At 47.1% G+C, this 13658-nt stretch overlaps 1 protein-coding gene across 4 annotated transcripts in view; it reads right to left on the bottom strand.

The window, feature by feature from the left end:
• SGO2 (shugoshin 2) overlaps positions 1–13658 on the bottom strand; it is a 437789-nt gene that overhangs the window by 248675 nt on the left and 175456 nt on the right. For all 4 annotated transcript variants that reach the window (XM_069615600.1, XM_069615598.1, XM_069615601.1 and 1 more), the window contains exon 3: positions 12845–13020. In XM_069615600.1, the coding sequence (XP_069471701.1) occupies positions 12845–13020 (176 nt within the window). The remainder of the gene's footprint in view (positions 1–12844; positions 13021–13658) is intronic.

Genomic DNA, 13658 nt, shown 5'->3' with positions numbered 1-13658 from the left:
AAAGGGCATCAGCTTTACCGTTCTTTGTACCAGGTCGATAGGTAATTATGAAGTCAAACTCGGCAAAGAATAATGCCCAACGGAGTTGTCTAGAGGATTGGGCTTTTGCGGTTTTCAAATATTGCAGGTTTCGGTGATCCGTAATCACAGTAACAGTGTGTCGGGCCCCCAGCAGATAATGCCGCCAAGCCTTAAAGGCAGACTTGATAGCCAGAAGTTCCTTGTCAGTAATCGTGTAATTGATTTCAGGAGGCGAGAATTTGCGGGACCAAAATGCCACGGGTTGCAACTGATTGGTTAACGGGTCCTTTTGTGATAGAACTGCCCCCATGGCAAGGCTTGAAGCATCAGTTTCCACGATGTAGGGGAGTTCGGGGCGAGAGTGTTTTAGGATTGGTGCAGAGATAAATTTAGTCTTCAAATCCTGGAAAGCTTGTTCCGCCTCGGTAGACCATTCAAATCGTTTGTTATTCTTTAACAAGGCAGTGATGGGCTGGACTATTCGAGAGAATTCGGGGATAAACCTGCGGTAAAAGTTAGCGAAGCCTAACATGCTTTGCACATCTTTTACGGAGGATGGTGATGGCCATTTGAGAACTGCATCGACCTTCTTTGAATCCATACGCACTCCGCCAGGTGATAATATGAATCCCAAGAATTCAACTTCAGTCACGTTGAAAACACATTTTTCCAACTTAGCGAAAAGTTTGTGTTGACGCAATCTTTCGAGGACCATTTTCACGTGTTTCCGATGTTCAGATTCCGATGAAGAATAAACGAGGATGTCGTCAATGTAAACAACAACACACACATCTATGAGCTCTCTGAGGACATCGTTCATAAAATATTGAAAGGCGGCCGGGGCATTGCAAAGTCCGAAGGGCATGACCCGATATTCAAATAGCCCATACTTGGTGCGGAAGGCCGTCTTCCATTCATCGCCCTCTTTTACTCGTACCAAGTGGTAAGCTCCTCTAAGATCCAGCTTTGTATATATGCATGCTTTTCTGACTTGGTCCAGGAGTTCAGGGATCAAAGGTAACGGATATCTATTCTTAACGGTGATCTGGTTCAGGGAGCGATAATCTATACAAGTTCTAAGGTCTCCTTCCTTTTTTGGAATGAAGAACAAAGCTGAAGAAGCAGGGGACTTGGAAGGACGAATAAACCCATTTGCCAGGTATTGATCCAGGTATTGTCGAAGGTGAAGGTTCTCAGGCTCGGTGAGGGCATACGTTCTACTACAAGGAGGAGTAGATCCAGGTATCAGGTCTATCTGGCAGTCATAAGACCTATGAGGAGGTAGAGAGTTAGCCTGACCCTTCCGGAAAACATCTTGGTATTCGGGAGGTAACTGGGGAGTCTCTGAAGAAATTGCTGCCAGTGCAACACCAGGTGGAGGGTGACAAGTAGAGACACATTCTGGAAACTGGACCGTTCTTGCTCGCCAATCGATCAGAGGATTGTGTTTCTCTAACCAAGGTATTCCTAGAATAATCTGAAACGGAGGGGCCTTGATCACATCGAACACGATCTTCTCATGGTGTCCATCTTGACTTACTAGCGTCACCTCTTGAGTGGTATGCGTTACTGGCCCGGAGGCTATCTCCGTACCATCCACCGTAGTAATGACGTCCTTTACAGCCTTGGGACAAAGAGTTAGATTCATCCTCAAAACCATTTCATGATCCACATAATTGCCGATGGCACCACTGTCGACGTAAGCTTCAATTGCATGTAATCGATCCGGATTATCAGGGATAATGAGGACCATAGGTATCACGAAATGCGAGGTCACGGAACTGGTTTTCACGCTCGGCAAGAGGACCTCTATTCTTGTCGGGCGAGGTCGTTTCCCTGCTCAGAGTTTGTAACTTTGGTAACTGCAGCTCCTACTGCCTTCTTGGCAGGTTTCACCGGACAGTCTCGAAGAAAGTGCCCTGAGTTTCCGCAATAGAGGCATAATTGCAACTGTTTTCTCCTTTCCCGCTCCTTTTGTGTTAGAGGACCTTTCAGACCCCCTATTTGCATGGGTTCCCCGGAGTCTACTCCTTTGGAAGGATTTGGCGGTTTGGAAAATACTCGAGCATCAAACTTGGAACGATCGGCCTTCCTGTTCTGCAGTCTGTGATCTATTTGAACGACTAAGTCTATATAGTCCGAACAATCTTGTGGGGGATTCACTACTTGGGCTAACACATCTTTGAGCTCTCCACGTAGACCTCTATAAAACAGCGTAATCCTTTTGTCCTCAGGCCATTGAGTTTCCACTATCAGTCTGTTGAAAGACGCAATATAAGCCAAAAGGTCTTGATTACCTTGTCGCAACGAAAGAAGCTCATTGTCCAAGGCCTGCCCCTGTGAATGTCTTGCGAACAGTTTTTTCATACTGTGCTGAAAAGCTTGAAAATCATGGAGGGCCGGATCATCTTGATTTACTAGAGGGATCGACCAGTCTGCCGCATTGCCACTAAGGTACGAAAGCACGAAAGCTACTTTAGCTTGATCAGTTGGAAAGGCTGCTGGCCGGCATAAGAAATGCAACCGGCACTGATTGATGAATACTGCAAACCTCTTTGGGTCACCAGAAAATCGTTCGGGCGGAGCCAGAGGTACATTCCCAGGTAGGTTGATCTGCACTGGATTCATAGAGGATGTAGAAGGAAGATTTCCCCCAGATGCGGGTAACGGGGTCTGTCCGGCTTGTGACTGTAGCAATTGTCTAGCGAGATCATCTGTTCGCTCCTTGGAAATAATCAGTTCCCTTCTTAAAGCGTTCGTTTCCTGACGGGCTGCATGCATGTCTGCCCTTAGTTCCCTAAGTAACTGGGCTAGCTGGTCAGTATCTGAGGTTTCCATAGCGCCTGGACGGGAGTTTTGTGGTAGGCTTTGCGTTCTGTAACGCTCACCTGATTCCCGTAGAGGCGCCGGTCTTGACTGGGCGTATACTGTATCTTCACAGGTGATGTGTAACACACGGCTGGCTCTTTGGGCTGGACCTCTGTGCACGGTATATCTGACACGAAGGGTAAGATGTCTGCAGATAGAAAATATGGGATTAAGGAACTGGGCTATTGAATGTCTCTCTCTTCTTCCCTTTCTCTTCTCCTGTAGAACCCCAAGGTTAACGCTCTCACCTTAGGTAAGTGAACGCTGTGCTCTCTATCTGCCTCGGGGCAGGGTGCTGTAACCAGTTTCTTCACTGGATAAGGGGAGCAGGCCTCTTGACTTCAGAGGACTGCTGTCCGTTGTTTACTGCACGAACGGTAAGTTTCAAGTAATTCTAATGTCTTTAAAGTCTTTAGTAATGATGTTTCTTGTTTTGCAGGGTTCCGGCGATGGCGGATGACGGGCTGAAGTGAGTTGAAGATGGAGCCCGTGTGATGAATAGAAGCGCCTGGAAGCACGTAAGTAAGCGCTTGTTGCCTGCTTCACGATGCGCTCTAACTGTCTTTTTATTTTGCAGGTATAAGTTCGGAGCGGCTGCAGGGTGCCGGAATACCCACTGGGTTAGATGTGGAAAGGAGTAATGGCACGTGAGTATTAAAGTTCCCCAATGTCTTTAAACGCACCTTGTTTTGTCTTTCAGATGCGGGATGCAGTGTGAAGACCTCCGGAGCGCACGAAGAGTAGGTAAGCCTTTGTCTTTCAGATGCTGGAATGCAGCGCGAGGCGTTGGTGACAGCCGATGGACCAGGTAAGTAAAGAGCTGTCACTGAAGACCGTAATGCTAACCTGTTCTTTCTTGTCTTTATAGGTGTTGCTGAAGACTGGATTCAGGATGGTAAGCCTTTTTCCTTAGGCCCAGGATCAGATGCAGAAGACACGATGAGCGTTCTGCTGCAGAGGATGCAGAATAACGCAAAGCAAGATTCATCCATCGGGTGTGGTTTAAATAGCCTCCTGTAGTGCTTAGGTGTCTCCTTCCACAGCCACGCCTAGGTAAGAAAAGAGTTCCTGCTTTCCAGAAGAGTTCCAGTGTTCTGAATCTAGGGAGTGGCTCCTGCCCCACCCAACAGGAAAACTAGTTCCAAACAGAAGAGGATCAGAGGCTCAACTGGCAGGCAAGTAAGCAGCATGGTCTGCTGCAGGTAAGTCCACCCAAGCATTGAGCCCGGCGCTTCCAGCGCTGGGATTGGGCATGTTTATGAGCCTGGTGCCACTGGCGCCAGGACTGGGTCCAAAAGGTCCCAATTGGGACTGGTTGGCACTCGGAACCTGGGTTATGGATCTGCTTCCAAGGGAGTTGGGAAAACCCTGACCTTTTGGAAGCAGAGATCATGACACTCCCCTCCTTCCAAAACCCCCCTCCCCGATCATCTTGCAAAGCCCATTCGACGGGTGAAAGGACGGGTGGGTCCGGAGTTGGATCCAAGATAGCCACTGGCCTGACAGGCTCCGTCACATGTCCCTTGCGGCATGCCCTGGGTGAGAGGGTGCCAAGGCCCTGAGCCACAAGAGGGCTCAGACATGGGAGGACACAGCTTGGGTATTGCACTCAAAGCAGAAGCGTCAACCTCAGAGATTACTCGGAAAGGTGCTGAGACCTTGGCCAGCCAGCCAGCCGGTAGTCGTAACACCCCGACTCATTACCTCGGAAAGAGCGCCAGTAGGCTGGACGCCCTCTGCACCTGTGCTGGTAGCCGTGCCGAGGACAGACTCTTGGAGGTGGCACTCGACGATCCCTTACCCTCCCCCTTGGGGTTGAAGAGGACAGCCCGGTAGGGCCCTTGAGCCCCTCAGCTTGGGAGCTGGTAGCCAGGACGGCCTCGGGTCTGTCCCTGGAGTGCCCAGAAGAGCACCCATGCCCTTCAGCTTGGGAGCCGGTACCCTTAGAGGCATCAGGTCTGCCAGAACCTGAATCCGAGGAACCCCTATCTGTTGGAACCCTGGGGAAGGAGTTGTCACAGAGGGGGCTACCTTGTCTTGATGAGAGGTCCTGGAGACTAAGCCCTTAAGGTGGGCCGTAGGAGTGTGGAAGATCTCCCTCCACCACGACAACCAATTCTTCAATGCCCTGTGACCGAGAGCGCTGCAAGACGAACATGCATCCCAGTGGTGGTTGGGCCCCAAACACTCGAGACAAGAGTGCAATGGGGTCCCGGCCGCGAACCAGCAGTCGCATGAGGCACATCTCATGAATCCTCCTGTGGCCGAAATGCGCCAGGGAAGTAAAAAAAGATTGAAAAAACTAAAACGGAGAGCAAGTGGAAAACTAAAAAGAGGCTGCACTGGCTGCTAGGTCAGACACCGCCCGTGCGGAAAAAGGGACCAAGGTGAGGTGCCAGAGGGCAGGGCCTCGACGGAGCGTTCCCACCCCAGAGGATGCGCTCCCTGTGTGCTCCCACCCCCTGCGCGCTACACTAAATTTAAAGGGGAAGTTCAATTTCCCGCTGCCAAAGGTTCCGGTACCATTCCCATGTTGGGGGACGCCCACCAGGATGGAGGAAAGGGGACGGGACGTATGAGTATATTGTAAGCTTGTCACTAACAGAAATGTTGCACCAAGAAATGGGATACAGTGCAACCCTCCAGCACTTAACATAAGGTGAGGTGTGCTGATCTCACAATGGGGATTGTAGAAAGGATAAAAAAGTATTCTACCGTTGGGAACAGTAGTTCTCCAAGGAACCCAAGAGAAAAAGTACTGTAACAGAAAGTTTGTGTGTTGCAAGAATAAAATGTCGATGCTCAAGAAGATATAGGAAAATATAAAGTATGCAGAGTCAGAAAAATGACACCCATAAAAGAGTTAAAGGGTGAACGGGGGAAAAGAGGTTCCCACTCACTCAGGAAAATAGAAAAAGAATCCACAATTCTAGCAGAAAGTGCTGGGGGTCTCGCATGTGAATGTTATTTGATATATAAATGAAAATCTAACCTAATGGGAACAATTGCAGACATTATGTTTGCTGCGGACGTTTTCAAGAAAGTCACAGCAGTGAACTATTGGAAGTCACTTAAGCACTAGAATTCAGAAAAACTGTTGAAGTGATAATCTCACTGAACAGCATTAACTTTAATACTTTTAACCCAATTCTTTTCAAACTGAGAAATTGATTCAGACCTAAATTATATCAAAGAACAAGTTACTTACCAACTGGATGTTCTTCCCACATATTACTCATCTATGATATTCGTATCTCGTCAGCTTCGCTGCTTCAGAATTTATTTTGTTTCCCCTCAGCAGATTGCACGAGGTCATGGCGTCCATGTCCCTCGAAGGTCTCCGAAGTGCGTCAGCGTAACCAGCAGTATAAATGGCTTGTGCCGCGCCCGTTGGCTTCAGTTCTGTTTTTTCGTATAATCAACTAATCATTCAGTCGTGCCCTAGACTGTAAGCTCTTCGTGAACCGCAAAGTGTAAATTATGTAATTTGTACAGTGGGGTAGGATGGGAGGGGAGATGAGGAATAAATGGGAGAACATGCAGTCGAAAGAACGTTACCAGTTGGTAAGTAACTTGTTCGAATGGATTGTGTCCTCCCACGTATTCCTCATCTATGATGGACTCCCATAGCAGTGATCATTTAGGAGGTGGAGTACCATTTAGTTTTATTATGGATAGAATGAAGTACAGCTTTTGCAAACAATTCTTCATGGGAAGAAGAGGCGTCTAAGCAGTAATGCTTAACAAAAGTATGTATTGATGCCCAGGTTGCAGCAGAACAGATATCAACTACAGGGACTCCCCTCTGAAGAGCCGCAGAAGTTGCCATACCCCTCGTGGAATGGGCACACAGTCCTTCCGGCGGGTCTTTCCCCGGCTAACATGCAAGACTACACAATAGCCAAAGTAATCCAGCGGGATATAGTTTGTCACCGCTAATCCCAGTTTATGACCGTTATAACCCATGAAAAGTTGGTCATTGTGGCGCAATTTTGATATTCTTAAAGCTTAGAGCCCTTTTTTGGGTCCAGTCTCTGTAACCTCTCCTCTTATTTGCCCAAACGAGGAGGAGGGTAGAAGTTTGGGAGTGTTAGTTTTCATGACAAGTGAAAGTCAGCAACCACTTTCGTCAAGAAAGAAGGTTTAACTCCAAGCACTACCTTGTCCTTGTGAAAGGTAGTATACAGAGGTTTGCATGAGAGCGTTTAACTCACTAACCCTGTGGGCTGATGTTAAAGCTACAAGAAGGGCAGTTATAAGTGTTAAAAGCCTTAAAAGGACAGAAATGTAAAGGCTAAAATGGTATACAAGTTAGGAATTTCAACACAAGATTAAAATCCCAAACAGGGACATGAAATGGTACTGGAGGCTACACGTTGGTGAGCCCCTTTAAAAATTGGCTAACCAATGGAATCTTGAAATAGGAAACCTCTTCCGAGGAGCGCTTAAAAATGGAAAGCACAGCCAGGTATCCCTTTATTGTTCCAACCTGGAGCCCCAGATTGGCCAAATGTAACAGAAAAGAAAGCACTATAGGAGTGCCACATTGAAAAGGGTCCACATTCTTATCCTTGCACCAGTTACCAAATGTATTCCGACACTGGTACAAGGATTTAGTTGCTGGCCTTCTGGCTGAAAGCAAAACCTCCATTACGTCATCCGGGAGGTGCCAATCCCATCTTAACCTCTCAGAAACCATGCGTTAAGGTCGAGTGTCCTGACCTCCGGATGGAGAACCCGACCCTCCTCTTGCAAGAGAAGATCCACTCTTTGTGGAAGACGTATTGGAGGGCAGATGGATATGTCCAGAAGGTCCAGTTACCACGTCCCCCTGGCCCAATTCGGTGCAATTAGGATCATGCGTTTCCCAAAGTTTCTCAACCTCCTGATTTCGTGAGGAATCACAGGGACTTGAGGAAACTCGTACAGAAGTGGAAACTCCCAGTCCAACACAAACGCTTCTCCTAGAGCTCCTCTCGGAGGAAATTCCCTTGAGCAGTACCGTTCGCACTTCCAGTTGCCACCGGTCGCGAACAGATCCACTTGAGAGAGGGGGGGGGGGTGCGGAAGATCTCTTGAAGGACTTTAGCTCCCACTCGTGGGATACTGTGCTCTACCTGCTCACAGCATCCACCGTCGTGTTCTGCTCTCCGGCTAGGTGAACTGCTGACAGAGATTCCTTCTTGTATTGCCCAGAACCAGAGCTGCATTGCAGCTCTACACAGTGGTAGTGACCTTACACCTCCTCTCTTGTTGAGGTAGTACATGGCCACTGTGATGTCCGTCATTATCAGGACATTCTTCCCCGTACAGATGGTAGAAAGGCCATCAGCGCTAATCCGATTGCCCTCAGCTCCAAAAGGATGATGTGTAGTTTGGACTCTGATGGAGACCAACGACCGCCGATTGTCACATCGTTGGTGTGGGCTCCCCACCCCATGAGTGAAGCATCCATTACTAGTCATCTCCGGCCATGATCGCAAAAAAGATCCTCCTTGGGGGATATGGTTGTTGCAAGCCCACCATAGAGAGTCCTGAGCAACTGTGCTTGGAACTTGCAGAAGATCCGACATATTCCCCGAGAATTGGGACCACGGAGTTCTGAGGGCCCATTGAAGGGATCTCATCCGCAATCGGGCCTCTGGCACCAGGAAAATGCAGGATGCCATGAGACCGAGCAACCTCAGTCAAATGCTGGAAGATGCTGGGCATTCTGGAACTGTTACCATCTGCAGAATGTGATGAGCTCTCACCTCGGGAGGCGAGGCTTTGCCTGAAGAGGTATACAGGACTGCTCCGATAAATTGGAGTCTTTGGAATGGTATCATATGAGACTTCTTGTAATTGAGGGAGAGGCAGGTGAACAATAGATGTTCCTGAGCTTGTTCGGGGGAACAAGCCCTGATCAACCAATCACCCATGTAGGGGTAGACATGAATCCCCCCCCTCTCCTAAGACTGCACAACCGCCATCTGCTTGTTGAAAACCCTCAGGCGGAGGTCAGCCCAAATGGCAGAACTCAAAATTGAAAATGAGAATTGCCAATCAGGTACTTTCTGTGCTTGAGATGGATTGGCACATGAAAGTAAGCATCCTGAAGGTCCAATAATACCAACCAGTCTTGGAGTTGGAGAGCCTGAAGGATCTGAGAAAGGGTAACCCATCTTGAGAGCGTGTCCTTACTGAGGAACTTGTTCAAGTTTAAGTCCAAGATGGGTCTCAGTCCTCCGTCCTTCTTGGGGATGAGAAAGTAAGGGGAATACCAACCCTTGTTCCTCTCCGCTACAGGTATATGTTCTATTGCACCTTTCTCTAGCAGGGTTAAAATTTCCTGCACAAGGAGCGGATCTGGAATTTTGACAGAGTCGGTTCCCAGTGGATGGTCCCGAGGCCTTTTTAGGAAGGGAAGGCAGTAACCTTGAGCTACTGTTTCCAGTGCCCAAGCATCTGAAGCAATGCCCCGCCATTCGTTCAGATGCTGAGAGATTCTGCCTCCCACCGGGGTCTTGTGTGACAAGGTCTCGGAGTGACTTGGAGGCGGCTGCAGGAGTGCCACTGCCGAGGCTGATTTCGCACCTCTTCCACCATGAGCTTACTTTCTTTGGCCCTTCTGTATGCCTTGTGCTCTACCTCTACCAAAGGGGGAGTAGTATCGAAAAGAACCACCTCTCCAGGAAGCGGAGCCCGAATAAGGTTTTTGAGGATGTTGCATAAAGGCGCTAAGGGATTTAGCCGACGCTTTGGAGGTCTGCAGTTTCTCTAAACTCTCACTAGCTTTACTGCTGAACAGCCTCGAACCGTCAAAAGGCATGTTGAGTAGCCTGGCCTGCACGTCCGGTGCAAAACCAGACTTCATCAACCACGCAAATATGCGCAGTACTGTGCTTGCAGTCATGGATCTGCTGATGCTGTCGGCAGTATCCAATCCTGACTGGAGACACTCCCCCATTGCCTCCTTGCCATCTCGAACACTATTCAGAAAGCCTTCCCTTTCTTCGCCTTCTGGAATCTGTTCCGCCGCCGCAACACAATCTCACAGGGTATGGGTGAACCTGGCCAGGGTACAGGTAACATTAGCGGACTTAAGGGCCATACTGCCCAAGGTAAACACCTTGCAAACCCAAGCGTCCACTTTTTTCGATCATCTCTATCTGGGGGGATAGATGGATAGGCTGACTGTCTTGTGGAAGTTGCTGCCTGGACCACTATACTCTCAAGCGTAGGGTGCTTACTAAGATAATCAGGGTCACAGCTTGATGGTCTATACTTTATGGGAAAATTCTTATTGACTGCTGACCCAGGTTCAGGAGCCTCCCAGTTTGCAACCACTGTTCCCTGAAGAGCCCTATGAAAAGGGAGAACTGGGTCTTTTTGGGGGCCCTGGTCCAGGATGTCGGTCATATCCTATTCGAAGGTTGGTGAAGATCTACCCCAGCCCATATAGTCAGCCACCCGGTTCATCAGGTTCCTGTCCTCGGAATCTGCATGTTCTGCAGGATCAGGTTTTGCAAAATCTAACTCTGGTGACGTATCAAGGCCACTGGCAGAGTGAAGAGTGTCATAAAGATCTCTGGGTCAATCAATTCCTCTGGTACATCTCCAGTACCAAATTTAATTCCCAATGGAAAAATATCTTCCTCTGAGGCACTTTCCTCCAAAAATAAAGGACAGACTTAAAGTCTGATTTCGGTAAATGTGTTTACCTTTTTCTTGCTCTTGAATTTGGCTCGAGGGAATCGAAGGAAGAGGACTTCTTCGGTAACAGAGTCAATGTCTCCTTTGGCTGCGAAGCAATCGGCTCCGACAGCGTCGACGAACTTGAATGCTTTAACGGTTCATGCTTCTTAGCCGGTGTCAGAGAGTCACTCGACTCTCGAAGAACCTTTGACGTTTTAACGTTGGGAATGTAGAGTTTCCGCCTTGCTACTGGTCTTAGCCGAAATAGTTTGACCTTCCTGTGTCGTCCAAAGGAGCGACCAGGGTATGGCTCTTCTGAGGTTTGAGGGGGTCAGTCCGCATTCTCAAAGACCTTCATCATGTGCACTTTAAATTCTTCCCGTTTTCTAGGGGAATCCGACCTAGTCTGACATAGTACAATCTCGGTAGAGGTATCCGACGAAGAGGGAGATCTAGGTCTCCTCTTCCCCTTCTTGGAAGAAGATTAAGAACGTCTCGATCTACTCCTTTAACGAGACCTCATCGAGTGCTTATGTGATCCGAGTCTTTCCACTCACCGACTTCCTATGCTTCTTTGAAGAGGCCTTCGAAGAGGCCTTCGAAGCTTTGCGCCCCACCACCAATTTACCTTTTCGTTCACGAAGAGCTTTCTCCGTCGTCAATTGACAAGAGCCACAGTCGCCAGTTCGATGATCCGAACCTAAACACCAAAAGGCAGAAACGGTGAGTGTCTGTGAAAGACATTTTTGAACGGCAGTCGATACACTTTTTAAACCCGGTCTTAGGCGTGGAAGTGGGGGTTGAAGATGATGACATTTTCCTGAGGAAAATACAAAGTGCGCCGTTAACGTGATTGCGAAGCTATCAGAACTGAAGCCAACGGGCACGAGCTATTTATACTGTTGGTGACGTCGTCATGCTACGGAGGCCGTCAAGGGACAGGCGCCACAACCTTGTGCACAGCTCCCTCTTCCAAGAAAAAGGAAAATTCTGAAGCAGCGAAGCTGCTGAGATGCGAATATCATAGATGAGGAATGCGTGGGAGGACACAATCCATTCGAAAATAGGTTCTTTTCCAGATCGCTCAATTTATAAACAGGTTGACTTGGCCCCCTGTTAAAAATGTATTTTAGTTTACATTTATATTTTAACTAAACTCCAACATTCATATGATTTTTACATTAGACTAGGTCATGTTTTCAGTAGCAATGCTCACAATGTTCTTTTAGTTCAAAAAACTAAGGTGTGTTTGGGGATTTTCTTTTCATAAAAACAGGAAAGTAACAAACTTGCTAATAAATGCTAATTTCCTGGGTTTTCTCGCCCTCCCCTAACCCTCCACCCCTGATCTTGCTTGCAGTTTCCTTTCTGGTGATGTGGCTTCTGGTGGTGCCCTAGCCAGAGATGGTATGTTTTATAGCCAGGTAGATTGGATTAAGTCGCCTTTCGCTTTACAGTGATATCAGAAAATAAAAGGGTAAATGAAATAGGCAATCTGAAAAGTTGTCAAAATAAATCATGGTGTAGTGTACGCATTCATTGTTACAGGCCATGTGGTCATAAAGTTGCAAGAGATTCTGTAGGTTTTACATCTTGTTCCACAGGCAAGATTTCAAATATGAATAAAGAATACCCAACATACATTGTTCAGTAGGAAGGAGAAAAGTAGTTTGATTATTTGACTGGATAAAAAAAAAAAAAAAAAAAATTATAACATTATCAATTTGATTTAAATCTAATTCACTATGCCAATCGGTGACCAAGCAACCACTGTATAGATTGCTCACCTGGAGGATAGTAACAAGGGATAACCAGGAGTAATTGCCACATACCAGAGATAGCCACATAATAAGTTGCACAGTACAAGGGAGTGGTCTTGCAAATCTGATAATGATAACGCATGGTCCAAGCAACAGAGTTCACCCAACCTCTTACTAAAGGCTAGCTGTGCTACACCATTTTTGACACAATTTAATAAAAATGAAAAAGATCAGATGAGATATGGCATAGTCAATACCCTACTGCAGACTAAATGTCTCAAAATAAAAAGGCTCTCAAGCCGACCAGGACATAGGATCAAACATTTGGCAGAATGCTGAACTCACTGGAAAAATATTTCCAGAAAAGCATGCCAGATTAGAGGAGTACTCACTGCCATTAAATCCTTCATGCGTTTGCGTAGTACATATACTTTCCTCTTCAAAACAGGTTTTCTTAAGTCAACAGAATACCACTCTGTGGATGAACACTTCAGATCAAAAAAATTATAATTTCATACCACAATGCACAGGTTTTGACGAAGTACAGCATTGTGGAAATGGACCATCTTTACTTCTTTCTGCAGATACATTCGCTCAGTCTCTAGCCTCCGAGACTTCTCCTTCTCTGCAGTCAGCGCCATTGCCAAAGCTTTATTATTGTGTTTCAAAGAGATCTTCAGAATAGAAGAGTTATCTAACATAAAAGAAGGAAACAGCATTAATAAACATGCACCAACATCATCCTGATTTTGCAGATTATCCTCCCTCAGCACAGATTAACATGCAGATTTGTACGGATCCAGACTGGTCACTATGAAAAGTACATGTTTCTCACAGTAAGGCATACATAGCTAATTCCCCTCTTACATAATCCATGAAGCCTGGGATCATTCTAGATAGAGGAACAGAGCACATTTTGCTTACCATTAAAATCACTACACTTGAATCTGAGGCGCACGAGATGGCCTGATCTGACCATTTCTCATTTCTTTTTCCTGGACTTCCCCTCTGCATACCAGCCAGATTATCACTGTTTTCGCTCTGTTCCAGCCATAACACACTGACCAGTGTGGCGAGAAGGTCGATCTGAAAGACTTACTGCTATATAGTCCCTACCTCCCGCTAGACAAAAGAAGATTGACCTGCACCCAAACCTAACGAGGGAGGCAGAATCAGGAGAGGATACAGGATACAGGCAGGAGCCTGTAGGCGTGCGTACAAGGCAAAGGGAAAGACGAAAGGGAGCACAAATAACCCAATCATGACACTGATTTTATAAACACACATTTTGACTACACGAGATCAGTGGCCTCAACAAGGGCTTGAGTTGTT

This window comes from Ambystoma mexicanum, chromosome 9, assembly GCF_040938575.1.
Source record: "Ambystoma mexicanum isolate Mex_15411 chromosome 9, UKY_AmexF1_1, whole genome shotgun sequence".
Taxonomy (NCBI): domain Eukaryota; kingdom Metazoa; phylum Chordata; class Amphibia; order Caudata; family Ambystomatidae; genus Ambystoma; species Ambystoma mexicanum.
This window is presented reverse-complemented; position numbering and strand designations above follow the sequence as displayed.